The sequence below is a fragment of the Halichoerus grypus genome, chromosome 4 (genome assembly GCF_964656455.1).
Source record: "Halichoerus grypus chromosome 4, mHalGry1.hap1.1, whole genome shotgun sequence".
In the NCBI taxonomy this organism is placed as follows: Eukaryota; Metazoa; Chordata; class Mammalia; order Carnivora; family Phocidae; genus Halichoerus; species Halichoerus grypus.
In genome coordinates, this window is record NC_135715.1 from 44907489 (window position 1) to 44932205 (window position 24717).

Here is a 24717-nt window from a genome sequence, read left to right on the forward strand (position 1 = left end):
AAATATACATGATGCCTATTTTAGGCTAAGGCACATAATAATCTTTTGAAGCCTTACAGAGTAGATTCTATGCCATGTTATTGCAGTTGTTTGGTGTAGACGATAAATAAATCGTGTATTCCTTAATCAATTCACTGAAGCATATGATATTTACAACATGGTGTGGAACTCAGTTAAGGAAACTAGAGCGGAGGGATATTTCATTTCTATTCTTCAGCATCTTTTGCTGATTCGAAATGATTATTTTATAAGGTAAGAGGAATTATTTTATAAGGTAAGAAGAAGCTATGTTCTTATGTTTTCTTTCACTAATAAAATTTTATAATTGTGAAAATCACCTGATGTTTTATTTGGGCAAGCAAATAATTTTCAGATTTTTATTTCTGTCTTAATATTGACTCATGGAATGTGGCGTTTCTTCTGGGCATATATTTAGACAGGTGATGGTAAAATGATATTACTGTTATGTTTTAAGCTCCAGCAGATTCTTGGTAACAAGTTTTCACCTGAATAAAAATGCGAACTAGCAACAAATTACCAATTTATCATGTGATGAATAATACATTCTGGTTAGTGTTTAGGTAGTAGGAATGATGCTGATATGTTTCTTTTTTATAAGTTACATGAAGGGTACTAAACATTGCTTTTATTAGTGTTTAGCTAGCAAGTGCCTTGATAATACAGTTGCATTTAATGTTGCTAATGTATCAGAAAAGCTAGACAAATGACATTTCAAGTTTGATTATATCTTAGCCATCTTGAAGCTTAACAGATTGTTTATCCCGTCTGTATGTTGTCTATCTGTAGCTGTGTAAAGATATTAGCCCCTAAGTTGCTCGGTTGTTGTGAAGATGGAATATAATAGCATGAGTAAATCTCCTAGCCAGGTATCTGGCACATGGTGTGTTCTCAATAAATGCTCTCTATATCCTCTTTCCACTTTGTTACTGTTTTATGAGGGAAGCTGAGATCCTTGAATATAAAACCATTTTTTGTTGCCTTTAATTTAGCTTTGCTGAAATTTCATTTTCAAATACTTCAGGTCGTATGTCTTTTCTTACTCTAATTTCATGTAGAAGAATTTGCTAGACATGTCTCATTCAGGCTGTGTCCTCTGGGTGATGTCAAAGGGTGTAATTTAGGCTTTTGATATAACTGACAAGTGAATAGAATAAGAGTCAAAAAAAGTAAAACTAGGTTCTTTGGGATGAGTATAGATCATTCATCTTATCTCCTTTTGTAAATACTAATATAAAATACTAATACATGGGCAAAACTATTAATAAAAATACTAATACATTGATTAAAATAAAACTATTAATACATTGATTAATATTGTTAAATATCAGAGGTACCTTGCTGCTAATTATACTAATATTTTTTTTTCCAAATGCTCTTAAAAATAAAATTGAAACTTCCGTTTGCTCTAAAGTAACCCCATCCTTTTCTTGATCCCTGTATGGTTGGTTCTGTCAACCTCTGATTGTTTGATGCTGCTTGAGTTTTCAAGAATTCAAGAATATTGTTTGCTTTCAAAGTTTTTCAGTGTGTCTTAGTGCTGCCAGGGTTGTTATATCTTACTTTTGATCCCTTAATTTTACCCTAATCCCTAATTGGTGCTCCAAGAGCATATGCAGTTGTCTACCTTTAAAACAGATTGAAAAGCTCAACTCTCCTAGGACCTGCTCAGGCAATCCTATCACTTCAGTGGAATTAAGAGTCTCGGAAAAATATTAAACCGTAGTATCACCAGAGTGACATTAGTGAGGTACAGAAGGTTAGTTATTTTGGTCATTTTTCAAGTATCACATTTTTAATTTGATACGTAACCATGCTGCATTCTTCCTTGACTCTTTAAGCCAAAGGACCTTGGTCTTTGTTCCATATATGGTCCCTGAGAAGGCATCATTCTTCCTATGACTGCTGTAATCAAGACCATTCCATCCATTTTTTTCCCCATGTTCCTAAATTCTCATGGATATTTATTATTGTTATTTATTCTTAGAACATATTTTTATTATAAGATTGAGTCAGATTAGGGTCATTTACATAAGTTTTCATACATTCATTTAAAAATTCAGCTTTTTATTTACATACAGTAAAACTTTCACTTAGTGGTGTGTAGTTCTATGAATCTTGTTTTTTTGGTTTTAGCTTCATTTCTTTCGGTTTTCACTATCATAGGTGGACCTGGATTTTACCTTTTAGAAATCTTTGATTATCTGAACATTTTTTGTTTAATGAACATTCTAAACACATACTGATATAATTTTTTAAAGGTTTTTATAAATGGCATTATTTTAGAATGCAAGATATTCTCATTTAAAAGAATTAGTGGACAGGGAAATTAGAAAGTTTGCTCACCTTCCCATTTGGAACAAGAGGAAATTTTACTGAAGTGGAACTTGATTGGAGAATGTACATGAAAGGTAGCTCCTGGGGCGCCTGGGTGGCCCAGTCGTTAAGCATCCGCCTTCAGCTCAGGTCATGGTCCCAGGGTCCTGGGATCGAGCCCCGCATCGGGCTCACTGCTCAGTGGGAAGCCTGCTTCTCCCTCTCCCACTCCCCCTGCTTGTGTTCCCTCTCTCGCTGTGTCTCTGTCTGTCAAATAAATTAAATCTTAAAAAAAACAAAATGAGGTAGCTCTTGCCCCCAAGAAAAATGAAATGCGGAAAGAAAATTGGAGGGTGGAGTAGAAAATCAAATTCAATTTTGTAACAAATACTCAATGGCTTACATATGCAAAATTTTATGCTAGTTGAATATGCATAGGAGATAATTTGATATTTGGTAAAAATACTAAAGAGCAAGTGAAGATTTTAAAATTCCTCCAGCAAAAATGATGTATCAGTGAAGTAATGACAATTTATATTCATCCCTTAATTAGGTTATTCACATTTTCTTCTGACATATTCACTAACCAACATTGCTCATGGAGATTATTTTCTAGATTTATGTTTCTGGAATCCAGAAGTACATTATTTTTTTGCTAGTGTTGCCTTGAAAGAGGTTTTGCATGAAATTTCAGCTACTTTGTAAATGAGCTTATCATTGGGAGCTGTGGAGGTGAGAAAACATACTGAAATTATGATTTCAAAAGCCTCAAAATAGCATATGTTGTTAATTTAAACTTGTTTATGTTAAAAACATACTAGGATAGGGGTGCCTAGGTGGCTCAGTCATTTGAGCATCTGACTTCAGCTCAGGACATGATCTCAGGGTCTGGGATGGAGCCCCAAGTTGGGCTCCCTGTTCAGTGGGGAATCTGCTCCTTCTGCCCCTCCCCCTGCTCGTGCACTCTTTCTCTCCCTCTCTCTCTCAAATTAATCTTAAAAAAAAAAAAACCCAACACTAGGATAATACTGAATAAGAGTATAAAAGGAATGGGACGCATCATCTCGGTTTTCAAATGTGATAGATACGAACGTGTGCAGTTTATGTACCTTAACTGTAAATGTGGTTGGTTATTATGGCAAAGCATTAGGGAATGGGAGACTAGTTTTTTGAAAAAAGTTTAGAACATTGAGGAAAGCATTGGTAATACTATCTTGCTTTGATATGTACCCAAGAACAGTGTCTTAAAACATTTTTAGTTTATGACAGTCAATGACCACTTGTCATCTTTGCTAATGTTGCTGTGAATTTTATTCAGTATAATGGGTCATTTATTAGGTGTGAGTTAAGTGGATGAAGGACAAGTAGGTCACGGTTTCTAGGGAGGAGGAGCTCAAGTGACTAGAGGCACCATCACATACACGATGAGAAAGATTGGGAGAGGAAATGTGTGCTAAAAGTCATTGAGGGAAGAAATAAGTCTTAGGGGTGGCTTGGGGATGAAGGACTGACCTCACTGAGATAGCACCCACCCTTTCTGTCACTTCAGTTTGGTTTTGTTAATATAATCTGGGTATTTCTTTTAAATTTGTTGGCTTAAGTTTTAGGGGACGTTCTTTTGCTTATTACAAACATAGGTGGACTGTAGTGAAAATATCCCTATTGGGGAATTTTAGTTAAACTTTAATTTTTGGACAAAAAATGTTATACTAAATTTTTTTAGTTGTCTTTTGAGTAAGAAATATTCATTTGGTATTGTATATAATTTACAGTATCGGTTTTTAATTGGACTCCACAAACATTCTAAAAATAGTATATTCTATAGTTCTAAGACCCTTTCAGAGAATTTTTTTTGAAAAAAAGATATGGGTTTTGGCTTGTGTTAATAAAATGAATAGTGGTAGGTATTTCAGTATGGTATAGTGGTAGGTTGATCTCTTTTGAGGATTGCTTTTAAGCACATATCACTTCATCTTACTTTTTTATTGTTTACTAATTAAGTCAAGGTTCTGACTTTTGTAAGCAAATCATCATTAAAGCATTATATTTGCTAAAAGAGAATAAAAATTTAGTATCTTAAGATCATTAGAAGGAAAGTGATGACCATTGTATTTACTCTCCTGTGTTAAATCTGACATGTCAATTGTTGAAACTGTACAAAGGTAAATTACTGAACTTGAAATCAAGCTTACCAAAATGCTTTGTTTTGACGTAAAATTACACTAATAAATTGGGTGTACATTTATTCTTTTTCTCGGTTTTAGGCAACAATACTTCAAATTAATTGATGAGTGTGTATCTCAGATTGTATTGCATAGAGATGGGATGGATCCAGACTTCACATATCGAAAAAGACTAGATTTAGATTTAAGTCACTTTGTTGGTGAGTATTTAATATTTAAATGGAAATCTTTTATTATCCCCTACCCTGCCGGTCACGTTTGCAGCATTGCTTCTAATGGTGTGATCCTGTAGAGTCCTGAGGGCCCTCAATACCCTCCTTTTCAGGGGATCCTAACAATCCTAAGACCTTATTTGCCCTTTCCGTTGTTTTGATACTTGTGCTGGTGATGAAAATAATGGTGGGTCAAACTGCTGGAACTTGGTTAGGTATCAAGGCAGTAAGTGACACCAAACCGTGTTAGTAGCCATCGTATTCCTCACTCTGCGTAAAACAAAACAATAAAAACTGCTGTTTTAGTTGAGTGTCCTTGATAACTGGAAAACACTTTTATTAAAAATCTAACCCTCGAGTACACATTACTTTAATATCCCCTAAGACAAAATGAACTGTCTTTACACATTTAGCACTTCCACATCCCAAAGTACAATGAGCACATAGCTGTGTATTTGCTTAAATTGCGAGCTGAATTGGCTGATTTTTGCTTTGAAGGAATGATTGTCATGAAAAGCTGGGGCTACTCAGGCATGACTGTTTTGGCACACATGTTTCTTAAAAATGAAATGAACCAGGTCAGGGAAAACAACTGATAGAATTTACCACCAATGATCAAATTCAAGCTTTCAAGTAAAAATTTGAGTTTTGGAAAACTTGCATCTGCTCCTGTTAGCTTGACAGCTTCCCAGTACTCAAATTTGTTTCTGATGAGATCAATGGTGATTATTTTGTTCCTATATGATGAGATGTGTCAGCATTTGGAGAGACTGCATGACTCTGCAAACCACTCTTTTCCACATTCCAGTGCCTGATACAAATTCTGCATTGGTAAAGAATTCATGGATTTTAAAGTAACAGAGCACAAAATAGTCGTTGATATGTGATCCCACATAGCAACTAAAGTGTAAGGAGTATGTGTAAGTCAAATTTTGGCATAACATGAGAAAAGAATATCCATTATTTGAGTGAGGTGGTTTTTTCTTCATAGGATATTTGAGTCCAGTAGGAGGTATGGAACGTATAGAATGAGAAAGAAACTAGATAATATTAGTGGCACTGATAAAGAAAGTGCTTATTTCTCTCCACAGAAGAGAAGCAATTAGAAGTTCCTGGTAGTGGGAGGGATAGAGAAATGAGGAAAAACATCCTGTAAATACAAAGCAAGCTAAAATGTGGAACAATTTTGAATAGTATCTGAAAATCCAGTTGCTTCCACCTGGCCATTAGGAATGCTTTTTCTTGAGTAGATGAGAGGTTTAGATATTGAACCCTTGAGAAGGAAATAGACGCCATGACTACTGCTTGGCTCTATGAGTGAACCATATTTACATAGTTATAACAAGTACCTTGTATGTGTTGATTTTAAATGTTTACGCAAGACTTACACAGTACAAAGGACTTAGAGAAGAGAATGTCAGTGTGTTCACGTGAATAGGTGAGTGTGAAGACCTGGGGTTCGGATATTAGGGTAGAGAAATGTTGGAAATTATGGGGCACAGATAACTTCATATATTAGAGTGGAAATCAGGAGATGTTTTCGTAACAGAGGTCAGAGTTTTAAATATTTATTTAGTGCTCCAGAGCCAGCCAATTTAGAAAGCAAAATTATTAAAATAAATAGGATTAGACAAAAAACACCATTTTCATCATCTTTAATAGGAAGCTATCTATAACGTATTAAATCAAGAAATTATGGTATATACATTTTATTTAGAGATAGGAAGGTAACTGCCAGAAGATAAAAGAAGAACTGTAAGAGGTAGCAGTTTGGAAGTGGAATTGAGTTTTTAATATAGTGATTTGTTGTTACTTTTCATCATAAGCCTTCTGTAATGTGTTTTTAAAACTGTGTTTATGTATTACTTTTATTTAAAAAAAGGGATCAACTATATCACGGGGAATCTATATGAATCACTTCTTCTGCATTGTATCCCATCGTGTGCATATATATCGTAGCTTATTTAATCTATTATTGATGGACATTTATTTCCAGATGTTGGCTAACAATAGAACATCCTCAAAGGCACAGTCCTAACAATAGAATTGTTGGGTGAAAGAAAATGCATATTTTAAATTTTAGTACATACTACCTCATATTAACTAGTTACTCATTAGCAAAGTTCATTATGCTTCCATTACACTAGTGTAGACAAGTCAGTTTCTCTGTGCCATCTACAACGCTTGGCATTATGGATCATTTAATCCTTGCTGTGTCTCATTAAATAAAATTTATATTTTTGTGTTAGGTAAAGTGAAATACCTGTTCATATGGGTTAGTAGTTGTTAATTTTGTTGTTCCTAATTTTCTGTTCATTACTGTTGCCCGTTTTCCTAGCTTGTGTTGGATATCATCTTCTTCAAAATATTTACGGATTGATGATAGAAACCTTATTCTTTCTTATATTTGAACTTTCTCCTTTTGTTTAATAGTTTGAAATTAAAGTTGGGTTTGTCTTTACCTTTCTATTTTATGGGCTTGGTGTCACACTTGGAAAATCCTTCTCCATCCCAGTGTTAGGTTTCTGTTTTGCATTTTTTATTACTGGCATTATTTCTAATTCTTTTCTATGATTTTCCTTCTGAACTTTTAAAGTCCCTAATGATTTTAAGAAGTACTGGAATAAAAAAAAAATTGTCATCGCAATTTCAGATACTTGCATAGACCAAGCTAAACTAGAAGAGTTTGAAGAGAAAGCATCGGAACTTTACAAGAAAGTAAGTAATTTTGACCAACTTGGCAAGACTCCGTGAGGAGCCTCCTCAGGCATGCTTCTGCGTCAGGGACTTTGCTTGGTGTTCCCACTCTCTCTTTTACCTCCTTTAGGCAGCACAAATGCCATCCCAGAGGAGGACTTCTAGACTACTATATTTAAAAATTTTAACTCTCTACTCCCAACCCTGACCCTGTTTTCTTCTGTTGTGTTCATTATCTGACATGCCACATGGTGTATGTATTTACCTGTGTGTCCGTGGATGTATTATCTCTTTCTTCCTCTAGAGTAAACTTTAGGAAGGATTTTTGTTTTGTTTGTTTATTTGTTTGAAGGATTTTGTTTATTCACTGTCCCTACACCTAGAACAATTCCTGGCCCTCAGAACTTAAAAAAAAAAAAAAAAAATGAATGTGTGAATGAATAAATGAACAAAATGTATAGAGTCAAAGTTTTAGGATTGGAGTATTCCTCAAGAACTCCTGTAACTTAAGCCCTTAAGATCAAAATTATGTCTAAAAGTTTTAAAAGGAAGGTTAATTTTTGTTTTGAGTAAAGTTGCTTTCTTAGATCTAATTGAACGTATAAAACTGTCATTTTTATAGGTGAAAAGTATCCAATATTATCAGTTCTGTTTGTTTCCTCCCAGTAGTATTGCTGACCATCCAGCCATTCCCTGCTTTTGTTTAAGGTGGGGTTCTGTGGTTTCATCTCTGCTCAGTATGTACCTGTTAGACTTTTTCTCTGTTTTGAAAAATTTACATTTCTTCACATTTTAAGTAGTCACTCTGATTTAAATTCTTGTGGCTGGTTTCTCACATCGGAGGAATAAATGGTAATTACTACTACCAGCACCTGAATGAACATACACTAAATGAACATTTACTATGTGTTTGGTACCATGCCTGAGAGGCTACATTTTTGATCTATCCCGACCCAGATGAATCTTTTTTTTTTAAGATTTTATTTATCTATTTGACAGAGAGACAGCGAGAGAGGGAACACAAGCAGGGGGAGTGGGAGAGGGAGAAGCAGGCTTCCCACCGAGCCGGGAGCCCGATGTGGGACTCGATTCCGGGACTCCAGGATCATGACCTGAGCCGAAGGCAGTCGCTTAACCAACTGAGCCACCCAGGCGCCCCGCCGCGACCCAGATGAATCTTGAGAGAATTGTACATTTTTATAACCTTTTAAGATAATATAACTTGCAAATGGTAGACAGTCTTCCATAAGTTACTGGGAATTTATGAAAAACTTTGTAAATGTCCTGTATAAGAAGTCCTGAGGTTCACCACTTAGTGAGAGATGATTAACTCCTGGGCCTCTGGCTGCAGACTAGGATTACAGCTATGAATATGATACTGTCATTGCCCTGCAGTAATGTAGGAGACAAATTAATGGATCATTTAAGTTAAGTGTCATATGTGTTACAGTTGATAGGTGATCGTGTTGTAGGGTGACCCCTCACCCTGACCTTGTATCCCAAGCTCTCTACTTCTCTACTCTTTTAAGTCTTCATGAGAAAGTAGTAGCAAACTTTCAAGTACTTGATTTGGATGCATCCCAGATAGTGTAAATTTGCTCTTATAATCATTTTTAGGTATAAGGTATATATGAATGTTGTTAAACGTGATACCCTTCTCAACATATTGTTTTAAAATTGTACAGTTTAAGTGTAAGTAGAAGAAGGACTTTGTTCAAGGTTACTTGTCTCCTTTTAGTCAGAAGTTATATGTCTTAGGTATATTCAGAAAATATTGTTTGCTCCATGAAAGATTTCTATTGCCATACCATTTTGTATATATCAGCAAGAACTTCTTTCTGATAGCTTTATAAGGACACATGTAAATACTTTGCTTTAGGCAGGAAGCTATCACAGTTGCTAGACACATTCTTTATTTTGGTGCATAAATTTGAAAAATGAAGACCAGAAATGTCAGAAAGTACATAGAGAATATTGAATTATCAACCTTCTTGTATAGATGCACTAATACATTTACCCTAGGGAGTGAAATTAAGCAGAGCCTCAGCCTTAACTGTGTTTCTTGACATTTTTGCGTGTAATTTTGTAAGCGTAATATTGCTCCAGTAACTCTTTTTGGAGAAGAAGGCTATCATGTCTGTTTTTATAAAGTACGTCTTTAATGGAGATTCATTTTATCCCCACGGCTACTGTGATTTGACTATAGATATTATAAAAATGCTAAAGCAAAGTTTATATTTTGTCTGATCCTTTTAATAGGGTAGGATGTAGAAATTCCTCTGTTAAGTAATAGAGATACTTTAAGTAAGGCCAAGTTAATTTAATAAATTCTTTTAGAGTATACTAATTATGGCTCTGGTAGTTTTGGTAGTTTTATCTTTGTTCCAATAAATAATCCTTTTTCCTTCCAAATCTTATTCTAAGCCATATGAGATAGGATAGTGTACATATTGATATTGTGAAAAAGACTTCATTTTTACTCTCATAAGAATTTAATTTTTTATTTCTTGCTAAGCAGCAGTAAACATTGAGCAGTCATAAAAGGGAGAATAGAGAACATGACCTCTCAAAGATTTTTCATGCTGGGAGATTGAAGAACTTTAATATATGATATTGACATATTTATTCACAACATATAAAGGGAGATTTGACAGGAATTGGCTCCATCTGTTCATTCCAGAAATATTTATTGAGTTTAGTTATAAATGTAAGGCTTTGGAAAGGTGATGAATAAAATACTCAGCTCACTATTAATAAGCTTCCAGGTTGGTGAATGTTAGTGAGGTGTGTGATAGTGCATTTTGATATTTTTATATGACAGTGTAATAACTGTTATGGTAGTTAAACCCAATGCTGTGTGTAAGCCTATAGAAAGGATTTCTCATCTAGTCTTGGGTGGTCAAGGGAGGTTTACCCAAGGAAGTGATTGATAGCTAATGTGAGGCAACAGGCTGAGATAGCCAAGGAGGTATATGGAAATTTATTGTGAATTTCTTATAGGCATTTCAAGATTAATACTTCTGAAACCAAATTCATTGTTCTTTTCCCTAAAAATGCCCTTTCAAGAGTACCTGGGTGGCTTTGTCACTTAAGCATCCGATTTCGTGATTTCCGCTCAGGTCATGATCTCGTGGGTTGGGAGATCTAACCCTGCGTTCTTGGGCTCTACTCTCAGCAGGGAGTTGGCTTGAGAGTCTCTCCCTCTGCCCCCCCCTCCCCCCCGCTTTCTCGCTTTCTAAAATAATACTTTAAAAAAATGCCTTTCCCCCCTAAAATTCTAATATTTAGTTTCCAGCTTGCAAAGCAATAGAACACCATAGTCATCTTAGATATGCTTCGCTCATTCATTTCCTTTGTTCAGTTGTACACTAATTTTTTAGATTGTTAAAAAAAAAAAGGGTTTTCAGGAGAGGGTGAAGCTATTTGAATGCAAGATGGGAATTTGTGATGAGGGGCTATATAAATTAGAACACTCATTGGATTCACCAAATTTTGCTGTTTGCCTTCCTCCCACAAGGTATTGCACCAGGGTCTTTGAAAGATTAATTTACCATTAATCTCCCAAAGTTTAATCTCCCAAAGATTCATGATAAATAACAGATTTTATTATCTTAAATTATTGTTGAAGGTTAGAGCCTACATCAGGGCCCTTAACTTGCATAATGATGTAATTAAAAGTGATGCATTTACAAAATGGAGTCATTTAATAATAAAAAATACTAAAATGGAATTCTTTTAATTCCTATTGATAAACTTCCCATAAATTTTAAGTAGAAGTTTTTGCAGGTAGGGGTCATGGAACTCAGTGCAATGCTTTGCTATTATTGTACACAGAGTTGCAATGATATTTAGGGACTTTTAAGAAAAATGTCAGTGTTGAAGATCCCTCTGAGCCACTTTGCTCTGCCGAGAGGAGAAGGTCACACCATCTCTGGCTTTGTCTGCTCCCTTGCAAACTGAATGATTTTTGGTGGGACCTGGAGGGACCTAGAAAAAGGCTTTCGGTGACTTAGCAAAATCTGCCATTCCTTTCATAAAAGGTTTGTGTTCTACTGACAGATCATTAGAGTCCTATTTCTCTATGAAGAATAGTGCTTTTCAATGCCATCTTTCTGTCTCCTGGTTTGTTTGTTTGTTTTTCCTTTGCAGTTTGAAAAAGAGTTTACCGACCACCAAGAAACTCAGGCCCAACTGCAGAAAAAGGAAGCAAAGATTAATGAACTTCAAGCAGAGTTACAAGCTTTTAAGTCACAGGTAAAATACCATCTTTCTGGATTGAATTTGGGTATTGAAAGCTTACCAGGGAAGCAAAGGTCATGTCATATCTTCATAGCTCAAAATGTTTAAGCTTTAATTTCACTAGTATGTTTTAATAGTATTGTTTATATGTATTTCTATTCTGTAAATTTTTTTAAAAAATGACTTCGCCACTTTTTTTTCTACTTGGCATTTTTAAGAATGTCTAAACTTTTACTAATTAATCTGCTTATGTTTCATTTGGGTTTTGTTTTTAATGTCACATGTTTTATATGTAATCATAAAGGGTAAGAAAGTCTTTTACTCTTAGATTTGTCATTCATCACTGATCTTTATCCCACTACAGGAAATTATTGCTCGAGCTATTTATTTTTCAAAACCTTCAGCCTATGGGTACCTTGCAGTGAAAGATAACCTCTAGCTGAATGAGAACATTTTCTGATAATTTTTCAATTTCCAAAAGTAAACAGATTTAAAACATGACAAAAAAGAGAGCAAATCTGGATTATGAAGCAGATAGCTCACATACACCCTCTACATATAAAACATTTAGATAGCAAGAAATACATCATCTGCATGTTGTAAGTGGATGACAGTAAAGAGGTAGAATATTCATAGCTAAATTTCTTCATGCAGATTTACATATAGGATGATGAGCAATAAGTATAGTTTTTGCTCATTTTCTTTCATCCTAATTTATGGTTATGTCGAAATAGTCTCAGATGTACCATTTCCTAGATCGGTGTACTATTTCCCATATTATTGGCTATTTTGTTTTCTTTTAAATACTTAGTGGATAGTTTTGTTACAGAGCCTGTAAGAAGATACCTGAAGAGATAGCTATCTGTTAAGTGTTCAATTTTAGGCAAAAAAAAAGCTCTTTTCTGTAAGAAAATGACTCTCAATGATCTTTCTTTAGTGTGCAAGAAGGAAGTACAATTTATTGAAACTTTTCATCTTTTCCGTGTGGCTCCTTGTCTCTCACACTAAAAGAAATATTTGATTGTGTTTTATTATTTCAGATTGAGTTATAGACAGTGGCTGAGATATTTATGTCCAGTTTCTCTTGGTCTGGGCTAATATAAATTTAAAAAACTTTATTTTTAATTTGTTATACTTGAAGGATTAGTTGTAAATCCAATCTAAAGAATTCCTGTCAATTAAAAAAAGATAATCACCAGCTTTGGATATATTGCTGCATGTGTTTTAAATAAATATGGGAATGAATTAATTTTAAAACTGAGATTAAATCCAGGAATCTCCTATGTTATTTAAGAATGTGGAAAAGGATGACTAGTTTGTACATCAGAAGCAAGCCTGGAATTAGAGACAGTATCGGCCACCCTGTTAATTTTTGAAGAACAACAGGAAATTTTTTTTTTAATGGATTGGTGTGTTTCTCATGAAATCTATTCATTTGTCTTAAGATCCTTCTCTTTGATCAAAGCCATAATGATTATGAAGGGTATGAATAAAATATATTCTGTTATCTGTGATTTTATTCCTTTATTCACTTAACAACTAAATGTTGTTGGGTGCTGGGGCTATAATGGTGAGCAAGTTAATCACAGGATAATCTGGCCTCATGAATGATATATTTAAGTCAGCCATCCTCTATCAAATGAGCTAGTATAGAGCAGAAATCTAACCATATCTTTAAGACATTAATAGTTAATTATAAAATGCATATTGAGTGTGAATATAACATACATACTTCTTTAACATTCAGAGGGCAGTACTATCCATTCTAACAGCAATGCAGCATAATGCTGAATTGATTCTACTTTATAGTTAATTTTTTGTTAAGATATGTTTGATTTGTGGTTTCAGTTTCTTTTATAACACTTTTTCTTTGTGCTGATCTCAGATGTCAATTTCAGGCTTTTATACATGATCTCTTTTCCATAATTGTGCAATGAAAGTTTTAAAGTGATTTATTAACATTTACTAAATGCCACCATTTGCAAGGGGGGTGTGTGTGTGTGTGTGTCTGTCTGAATTGAAGTAATTACAGGAAAATAATCATACTACAAAAAATTTATCAACTCTTGTCTTCTTTATGATAATTAAAATGCATTTATTCTTACCATGCCATAGAAACAAAAGGACAAAAGTGACCAGTGGACATATTTGGCTCTTTTTCACTCCTGATTTTGCATTGCTTCTCTGTGACTTTGGACACTGTTGAATATCAGCATGCCCCTCCTTCACTTGTGATTCATGAACCTGTACTTGTCTGCTTTTTCTCTCATCTTTCATCCGTTCATCCTACACGTATTTCTTCAGTGGCTGTCATTTGCCAGTGGCAACCTTAGGTGCTGGAAAAAGAATAGTAAATTCTACAGACTTAGTTACTTCCCTTGTGGAGCTTATAATCTCTCAAAGAGATAAATGCTAACGATTCCTTAAGTATTGAACATTTTGATAAGTACAATCAAAGAGAAGCAGTGCTATCAGTGTAAAAGGAGTGGTCAGATGAGGCTTTCCTGAGGAAAGGAGGTGCTAAGACTGAAAGGACCAGCAGGAAGTGATCCATGTGCGGAGACTCGAGTTCCAGGCAGAAGGAATAGCATGTGCCAAGGCCCTGAAATCGCTGTGAGGTTGGCATCTACATGGAATTATATATGAAAGCCACTTGAAAGGCCAGTTAGTTCACAAGGATTATGATGTGCCCCTGCAGGTCCTACTTATGAATTTCAGGTTTTTTGTTTTTGTTTTTGTTTTTTTCCTCCTCTCAAGGTCATTGGCACATGTCACATGATGTGACAATACTATTTAAGTCTGTCTTGATCTTCTCATTGTTTAACTTCTCATTTAAATGCTAGTATTCCATAGAATTCTGTACATAGACTTTTCTTTATGCTAGATGCTCTGTCCATACTGCGTGAACTTAGCTACTCATGACTTGAACTATCACCTAGAAACTGCTGATTTTCAAATCTTCTAAACCCATATACCCATATCCTTCCTGGATATCTCCACCTGGATGGCCATAACTACCAAAATAGGAAATAATATTTCTGGCAATTACACTTTTATGAAAACAAAAGTGAAATTCTTTAATTGGGGGGAAAAAACCCCAACTTGGTTGGAATTTTGTTTTTTTTTGCTTAACCCATGTGAAATTGCTGATAGTGAATTATCTTTGATTTAAAATAAATTTTTGAGGAAAGTGTACTTCTACATGTGTTGTAGATGTTTTTAGTCATGTTTCTTTTTTCCTCTTCTCTAGTTTGGTGACTTGCCAGCTGGTACGAATAACGTTTTGCCGCTGTCCAAAGAAAATGGAACTGGCCCCCCAGCACTGGCTCCTCCCCCGCCACTGCCCTCCTGCGGAGGCGGGCCGCCTCCACCCCCTCCCCCACCCCCTCCTCCACTTCCAGGAATGCCAATGCCCTTTGGTGGTCCTGTGCCCCCACCACCTCCCCTGGGATTTCTCAACGGGCGAAACTCTCCTCCTCCACCAACCCTACCATTTGGGTTAAAACCAAAGAAAGAATTTAAACCTGAAACCAGCATGAGGAGATTGAATTGGTTAAAGGTAAAACAGAACTAAATGGAAGAAAACATACTATCACCTACATTAAAATTTAATTTTATATTTACACAGTGACATTAAATAGACAGGCATTATTTGAATTAAAGTGTTGAGACAAAGCCCTTATCTCTCGACTAAGGCTTTCTGGTTTAGAAATTTGGTGAGAGTTAATAATTGTTAAATGGGATTTGATTCGTCATCAAATTGATAATTCAACATTATCATCATTGAACCCTTTATGAAGTGTTTCTCAAAAGGACAATGTTAGTGATCTTTGGAACTTTTCTATGTGGGTAGCCATTGGAAAAACCAATACTAGTTGTCGGAAGTTGATATTTAGTCAGGACATAGAAATTCTGAATTCTGTAGAAAGATGGTTTCATGGTCAGACAACCTTGGGAGGGGCTGTGTAATGTATCCTGCACTTGAATTGTTGCAGTGCACACGGGCATTATTAAAGACTCTGATAGGTATAATTAAGAAGCAACAAATTTTATTTCACTCTGCTTCAAACCCTCAACTATGTGATAGTGGAACTCCCCACTCCCCCCTTAATAAAATCTTAGCTTCCTGGGGAACTTGGATTCTGTTGAACACACTTTGGGGGAAAATATTACAGGGATTGCTTCATAAACATCTGCTGGCAGCGATGGGACTCTGGGTCTGAGCATAGTGATTGCACTGGGACAGGTGAAACACCCAACTATTTATGAATCCACCTCTCTGATTGCAGATCAGACCTCATGAAATGACTGAAAACTGTTTCTGGATAAAAGCAAATGAAAATAAGTATGAAAATGTGGATTTGCTTTGTAAACTTGAGAATACATTTTGTTGCCAACAAAAAGGTATGTTGAACATAGTGCTTATTTGTTAATTTTAGTACGTTAACACTGCCGATTCTTATACATTAACTTCTAGAGAGCATTATTTTAAGAGTCCTAGACATGATATTTTTACTTCACTAATGGTTAAGTTATCTAATGAAAGGAAATGTTTAAAATACAGATTTTGTTATTTGGATTATCACATGAGCAGTCTTTAAAATGCAAATGTTTAATACAGAACTTTGTCAAATTTTCAGTATAGTAGCTTTTGAAGGTGTTCTAAATTGGACTTTTGAAAAGGAGGATGTTTTCACAGAGGATTTTGGCATGAGAATTCCTTTTAGTCAATGGGACATAGAAAAACAAACAAAATGTGAGCCTTTTTTCTAGTTATAATTTTACCACCCTTTAATATTAGAGTGTAGCAATAATTAGCATGAGTCACATGAGATAGAAATACCAAATTTATAGAATACCTTGAAGGCTAGCTTAAAATAGAAATATATGAATAGATTATATGATCTTTTCATTAAAAGTAATAGCATTCATTTCCAAAATTTTTTGTGAAAGCTTTTACTTGTTTGGTGTGGTATTTTTGTTTTGTTTTTAAATAACTCAAACATTATTCTTGTCTGAAAATTGGGTTTCCACCACATATGTTTCAGAGTTGATATCCACTTAAACTATTAAGTTAATTTTTAAGTTATGTAATGCTTACATTTTAGGCCTATATTACAAGGTACTTATATCAGTGATTACCTTTTAATTTTCAAAAAGGAAACTTTTTCACCACAAATTATGCCACTTACGACCCTGGGCTCATTGAGCACAGATTGCTGGAGAAGAGAGATTGTACTCCAGCTGGAGATGGGAAGGCTTGCTGTAGAGAGGGAAGAATTAACTTCTTAAAATACCTATTATGGGGGCACCTGGGTGGCTCAGTCAGTTAAGCATCTGCCTTTGGCTCAGGTCATAATCTTGGGGTCCTGAGATCGAGCCCCATGTCATTGAGCTCCCTGCTCAGTGGGAAGCTTGCTTCTCCCTCTCTCTCTGCCGCTCCCCCACCCCATTTGTGCTCTCTCTCAAATAAAGTCTTAAAAGATACTATGTGTTAGGCACTGTGCTATGTATCTGATTTAACTTGACAATCACAGCAATGAAAGGATATTGGCAGATACTAAAAAAAAAAATCATTTGCGTTCCTTTGAAATGCTTATAAAATATAATTGTAAATTAGAATCTCTTTCTAAAAAATAATGTAAGTTAGAAACTCTAAAAGGTATTTGTAAATTAAGGTGGTTTTCCAGAATTTGGGATAAACCCAGAGCCTTCAGCAGACATTTTTGGGCACTGTTCTTGACCAAAATAGTAAAACTGATGTAGTTTGATCTTTGAAAACAGTGGGAATTTTCTCAGCAAGCTTATCCTAGGAAAACTTGTGAAGTAAGCAGATCTTAATTTTACCTTTTGATTATGGAGAATGAACATTTTCTTTGAATAAGATTAGTGCGCTCTTCAGGCAATCAAGGAAAATATATGGCAGTTAAAATGTGTATTTACATGTAAAACACTTCAGAATTTCAGATTTCGTAATCTGGAATTGATTAGTTTTCCCTTTGCTTTCCTAGTAGGTACAAATGGTGGTACCTTAAAGCTATTTAAGTAATACTGCCATCCAGCTACTGTCTCTTTTTTTTTCTCTTTACTCTGATTACTTTCTTAATTAATGAGGCTCAAAAGGGAAACTTGTTAGCATGTCTTTAATTTAGCTGTAGTGCTAGCCCTAAATGAAATAATTGGACCTTTAAAAAATTCTTAAGTCATCTAACTTTAGCCTTGAGATTCAAGGTTGAAAAAAAAAAATGTATTTGCTGAATCTAATATTAGTTATAAAGGGTAAGGTGAGGGAAGGATGATCTTTTTGTGAGTGTTCTGTACTTCCATCCCTTTCTGCCTTTGGACATGCTGTCCCCTCGGCCCAGAGTCTCTCATTTGACTTAGAGGCTGGCAGAGACCCATAACTTCTATTGTCTCAGCTCAGATGCTACCTTCTTTCTTCAGTGATAGTGGAGGATACTTCCATGGTGACCAGGAAAGGTGGGGAAGCCCAAGGTTGTTACCCTGGGTGATGCCAACATTTCACAGTGGCAAGCTGAGAAGGTGACAACTTTTTGGTCTGGATTTTAAAGAATAATTCCTAGAGAACATTATTCAAGGAGAATTAAGAGTGCTTTTTAGCATTACTAGTACTTAAGTATTTTATTAGAAAACAAAATTGCTGCTTCCAGAAAAGTAGGACTTCCTATAGCTATTATGTAGTAAAGATCAGAAAGGAAGGCCAGAGGAGAGTACCTGGGAAGCTTAGACAAGACGGTGGGCTGGTGGAGTGGACATGTTTCTCCTTGTCTCTTTATTCACAGCCTGGCCCCTGAGGCTTTAGGTCCAAATCCTAACTTTTTGCCCATCTCCCGTGACTCCAGAGGTTACTTTGAATCAATTTTGTGATTTCTGCAGAAATCAAAATTAAACCTAGTCACTTATTATTCAGTCCAAGATGGCCCTACAGTTGCTCTCTGCTCCCTAGCTGGCAGGGGTAAGGGAGAGGCATTGCCTTCTGGTTGATTTTCATCATTGGTTTGCGTCACAGTTGAACACGAAAGGACCCAGGATTCCCATCATTGGAGACTCTACGGGGTTTTTAGAGAACTAGTGTATCTCATTGTGTTTCTCATTGTAGTAATTCTTTTGTCGAAGAACCAGGGCATTTTGTGACAACATGGATGGACCTGGAGGGCATTATGCTAACTGAAAATAAGTCAGCCAGAGAAAGAAAAATACTGTATGATTTCTTTTATATGTAGAACCTCAAAGCAACAAACAGTAAAAGCAAACTAAGCTTATAGATCAGATTGGTCATTGCCAGAGGTGTGGGTCTGGGAAATGGGCGAGGGGGTATAAATTTGTTAAACAAAAAACCGAAAGCTATTTCTCGGATTACAAAGGTGGAAGTTCCATCCCAGGAATTTAAAATGGTAAATGTCAGTCAGTTGTGCTCCCTAAACATTTGAAACTGGTAGAAAGAAAAAAGGAGGGGCGCCTGGGTGGCTCAGTCGTTAAGTGTCTGCCTTCGGCTTAGGTCATGATCCCGGGGTCCTGGGATCGAGCCCCACATTGGGCTCCCTGCTTGGCGGGAAGCCTGCTTCTCTCTCTCCCACCCCCCCCTGCTTGTGTTCCCTCTCTCGCTGTGTCTCTCTCTCTCAAATAAATAAATAAAATCTTTAAAAAAAAAAAAAAAAAGGAAACTGAATTCAACCATTTATTCTCTGTTCTAATCACATGCTCTCTATTTTGTTGTTGTTGTTGTTGTTACTCATTTTTATTATTTTTTTCTTATGGAGGACACTGCTTTGGGTTTTACAAACTTTCAGGTTAAGATGACTGATGACTGGGTTTTAGTGGTCTTATACCCTGAAAGTTGGAAAAGGAAGAGGGCCTAATTGTGGCCTAATAGTACCCATAGAGCACCTGTGGTGTACCACTCCCTGAGGTGGGCCATCTTCACGTTACCTTGTCCAATCAGGACCACATCTCTACTGAGATTTTTCTTCTGCATAACAATGCTATCCTCAGAATACCACCCTGGCCCGTGCTTTGGTAGACATAGCAAGATATTCTAGGTATGAGCTTTCCTGACTGATTCATGATGTTCTTTATAATATCTCCCCCGCTGCCCCTCCCCGCCTCGCCCCCGTTAGATTTTAATAATGTTGTCTTTTAAACTAACCTCCCTGTGATGTTTTTAACATTGCTTTAATAGGGAAGTGCCTGTGCCCTATCTTGAGGAGTATAAGGAAACTGTCTCAGCCTTTTCTTGTGAAATCAACATGTTTCCCTGATTCAGTTTGTATCACTTTCTCTTCAGTACCTTATTTTGCAATCAGGTATCACTTTGGTTTCCTTGCCTTTCTCAATCCTAAATTTTCGAGTTCTATCTTAGCTTTCCATATTTTAAATTCTTCTGAAAATAACACATAGGCATTTTCCTGGTCATATTTTTCTTTCTCGCTTTCTTCCTCATTCATTTCTCCCACCTTTTCTCTTTCCTATATTTGGCTACTGCTGTTCAAGTCAGCAAATATTTATTTGGTATACAGTGTATGCTAGGCCTTGTGATTAGCACCTGGGACACTGTTAGAGAGAAAGGCAGACATGTGCCCATTCCTGTGTTGCTTTCACAGTCTCCGTGAAACTCAGTCAAGTTCTCCCTCAAGTTGAAGCATAAGAATGAGGAATGGAATGACAAATGTTGATTTTGATATAGAAAGGGCTGTCATGTTTTACTCACTTGGGCTCCTGTTAAAATTTAACAAAATTATAAAAGAAAATTGTGTATATATCTCTTTGAAGTGTAATCACAATATTCATATATTGAACATTTGGTATCATCAAAATAATGCTAATGACCTGCATATTTTTTACCAGATTGGAAGCATCTGTTGGCTAATTTTTACAGGCTGTTGGAAAATGGATTAAAGTATACTAACAGGTTATTGGTGTTGGATTTATCAACTAAAATTAATACTAATTTCTTTCATTATTCACAAACTATTAACTTAATAGGGATTAAAGGGCTTTCTGAAAGTACATGAAGTCTAATTCACTTAGACTGATTTATTATAAAAATGTGATTCCACAATTGTTAGCTTTCTGAAGTAATCACATTTTATAACAGGTGCATCCTATTTGCCAGATAGGGCCAATAAACGTTTATAAATAATTTCTCAACTGAACAGTTATGGCATATGGAAACAGTTAATGGATTATGCACTTAAAAACAAATCAAGCTTAGATTTCTGACATCATAGTTCAGTGGACAAAGTATTGAAGTAGGGAGTGATAAACCATGGATTATCCCAGGGACTTGGCTGTGTTCAGGATGTCGCTTTGTATTTGAAACACAATTTATTCCTCTGTATGAACAGAAGTGTATATATAAAAACAAAAAAAATCCTAAACTACCTCACAAGACTACATTAAGATGAATAATGTAATTTATAACACAGTGTTTTTGGGAATGCGTGTTAATAGAGAGGTGATGCCAAGATGAATGCAACATATCTTAAAGTTTTTTGACAAAAAGTGTTTTGACAAACACTAATTTGGAAAGATTGAGGAGGAAGTCCATGAAGAATTAAGTATTTCCCTAGGGATTTATCCTTTGGTTCTTGTCTGTGTCTGAATCTGAAAAGAACTAAAGACTTAAGGAAACGATAGGATAGGTCAGGAATGTCTTGCTTCACCATTAGAAAGTATCTCATTGTTACCAATTACTTGTATTTTGTGTTGGGTTGCTAAAGAAACAGAAATGTATTCTGAAAGCTTTAAAGAAATAGAGAAAAAGGCTAAAGAGAGTGGGTTTTTTAGCCCGGAGCCACAGCCGACTTTAAAAGTCCCAGAATGCTTCGGTTACATGCTTAGTTATACAGCATATTTTTGACATGGTGTAACGGGAATTTTAAAGGCCCCTGTAACTAGGCATATTACTTGTATATTGTACAAATGCTGCAAACAGAAAGGGAGGAGGCTTAGACGTGTGTGCATGGGGGGGAGGTGCTCATAAACATAGCTCCCCCCACCCCAGCCCCCGCTTTTTTCCTATTCTCTCTTTTCCTTTTAACATTGGAGAGAGGAGTGGTACTGGGGAGCACTGGATTCACTGGAGTCACTTGACTAGTAGTAGATTGGGGTAAACTATGTTCCTTCTAGATTACAAGGTCACCTTAGTGTTTTAATTCTTGTAGTTTGCACCTGTAGCTGTCCTCTCTTGACAACATAGTAAGGTTGTTACATTTTACTGTCCTCACATATTTTTTTCCCCTGGGATTTCGCTTCCATTTCCCGTATCTTCTGTCTTCTCCCCATTGACCCAGGGCATTTCTTGTTGCCCTCTGGTTGCTCAAAGTACACTTCCCTTTTTCAGGCGGTTCTTCTTTGCCTTGTCTACATTATGTTCTAGCACCCAAGACTCCCACTCATAATTAGTGTACAGTATTATTCACCTGAAAATATAAAGGAGAGTCATCCTTCTCAATGCAGGATTTTAATCTTAAAATGATATTTGTAAATCTGGCTGTTCACTGCCCCCTTCCTCTCCCGTTCTGCATTCTTCCCTGTCCCCCATGCCTACCTCCACACACACTTGCCAGGCTTGGAAGAAATAGGATCGCATGGTCTTAGTAGAGCAACTGGATGCCACCACTGGAGCATGAGAAGGTGGGGGGTAGGAGAGTCCTGAGGAGACAGGTGTAAGAGGCTTCCCGCTGGCTTGTATGCTGTTGGAACTGGATACTAAATAAACAGTGTAGTAAATTCTTTTGTAACAGGGGAAAAAAAAAACCCTTTATGAAAATAGCTTTTTTAACCTTAAATTTCCTAAGTTAGATTTTGAGGTAATTATATATTTGTGTTTAGGTGAGCTGGGTGTGTTTTGTCCCTCAAAGTTAAATTATTTAGTCACAACTTATAATTTGTAACACATTCTGTGCATTTAACATAAGCATTCACAGATTTCCTGGCATCTAAGGAGAAACACCAGGTTAGAAATCTTTGGTTATCACAGCTCTCACTTGTCTAGGTGTTTGTGTCTTAAAAAAGTGGTTATTTCCAAGTCAGACATACCTAATCCAGGAATTTTTAACTTGGGGTCTTTGAACTTGGATAACGAAAAAAAAAATCATTACTTTCACTAACCTCTTAATTGAAATTTAGCTTTTCCTTCAATTGTAAATATAGGCAACAAACGCACCAGCACCTAGGCCATTTCTACCTGTAAAGTTTATATATATTTTTATTTATATCCCATTAGAATTATTTCAGATATATTAAAATATTGTTGTTTAATGCATTAATACAGAAGCCTATTTTGTCAGTTGGGTCCCTCCAAGAGCAGATGCCAAAGGTTGGAGTACAGGAGTTTTTTTAGGGGGTATGCTGGGGGTAATGCACGTGACGGGTAGAAGGTGGGGAAAGCAGGACTTCGTAGGAAGAACCTTAAGCTGTGGTGTAATAGAACAAATTTTCAGCCACCATAGTCGGGAGAGAGCTCTAGCTCAGAATGTCTGTTAGGGGAGTCCCAAGATGGGCCCTGGTAGCCCGGGCTGGTGCTCCTGCCACGCTCAGCCATTGGCTCAGGCTGCCCAGGAATCGCGTGGCCTGGACTCAGAAGCTAAGGAGCATCCTGAATGTGGCAACGGCTTGGACCTTGCCAGCTAAGTGTGCTCCTTCCTAAAGGGAGATCTCCTGTGTATTTTATTTCTGCATGTAAGAATGATTCTGAGAAGCAGCCCACCGCTCTGCCGGTGGGGGCCCTGCCAACAAAGGTTACGGAGCCCGCCGTAGACTCTGCCGTGTACAGTGCTGGCCGTGAGGCGGACGTCAGGGGCCTTGGCCTGGACTTGACTGCTGCCTATTCACATGTGTGCAGCCCTTCTGTTTTGTTCTGAGATTTTATTTATTTGAGAGAGAGAGAGAGAGAGAGAGAGAGAGTGTGAGCACAGGCAGGCGGAGGGAGAAAGAATCTCAAGCCGACTCCATGCCCAGTCTCAGGACCCTGAGATCACTACTGAGCCAAAACCAAGAGTTGGAAGCTTAACCAACTGAGGCACTCAGGCACCACCCCCCCCTTTTTTTTTTTTAATTCAAGGGACCAGTACCTTATTTGTAACACGAATAAGATACTTCACCCAACTAGGAATACCTTTTTATGGTGACTTTAACATCAGGTCGTCCATTTTTGGGTCTACTTTAACAGACTGTAATGCATTTGTTGATAAAAGCATATGTCAAATCTGGCAAAAATACAGAACTCCTTAATTAGACAATAATACAACAGTATTGATAACATTTTTTAATTTTTTTTAGCAGTTGTGTTTACCTCCTATCATTTTATTGGTTCCCCAAAATAATCCTGTGGAAGAACCAAGGCAAATAATGCCTAGATCTTGTATGTAAGAAAAAGTTACACTCTTCAAGCGAAGTTGAGCTAAAAGGGGCTGCCACTCTGAATGGAATACAGATCTGAGTCTAAAGCCATGGCCTCTCTGCTGTGCCATGCTGCTTCTCTGATTAAAAGAAATCCTATTATGTTTTATTTAAAGTGCTCTTCTTTGATTTAAAATAATTTCCCTCTCATCTCCTGCCACCTTAGCGCTGCCCCACAGCAGTTCACCCTCATCCCACAATTTATATTAAAGGCTTTAAAAACTTGCCACTTTTTATTAAGACCATCTTTCATCATTTGGTTCCTCTATTCACTTCTGTAAGTATTTGAGCTGTAAATACTAACACCATGCTGTGGCGTGTGAGGGGCAGTGAGGAGAGAGGGGCAGTGGAGTCACCCCCACACCCGCGTGTGACCCCGGCTTTGGCAGCTGTAGTTCTTTATAAAATGGGGGAGATGATACCCATCTCACAAGGTGATGTGAGGATTATATCATGAAGATTTTAAAGCATCTTTTGCAATGTCCAGCTCATTGTTAGTTGCTCAAGAATTATTAGCCGAACTTAAATTTTGGGAATGCAGGTTCATTTTCACTTGTAAAATTTTGTGTACCTCCTCTGACTCTTCTACGGAACCTGGCCAGCTCTAGCCCCACTTCCAAATGAAGCCT

General features: G+C 36.5%; 1 protein-coding gene across 2 annotated transcripts in view; it reads left to right on the forward strand.

Annotated features, from left to right (window-relative positions):
- Nucleotides 1-24717, forward strand: part of DIAPH3 (diaphanous related formin 3) — a 484732-nt gene that overhangs the window by 160640 nt on the left and 299375 nt on the right. For both annotated transcript variants that reach the window (XM_078070282.1, XM_078070281.1), the window contains 6 exons: nucleotides 136-252; nucleotides 4599-4717; nucleotides 7383-7447; nucleotides 11576-11680; nucleotides 14916-15224; nucleotides 15955-16069. In XM_078070282.1, coding sequence (XP_077926408.1) covers nucleotides 136-252; nucleotides 4599-4717; nucleotides 7383-7447; nucleotides 11576-11680; nucleotides 14916-15224; nucleotides 15955-16069 — 830 coding nt within the window. The remainder of the gene's footprint in view (nucleotides 1-135; nucleotides 253-4598; nucleotides 4718-7382; nucleotides 7448-11575; nucleotides 11681-14915; nucleotides 15225-15954; nucleotides 16070-24717) is intronic.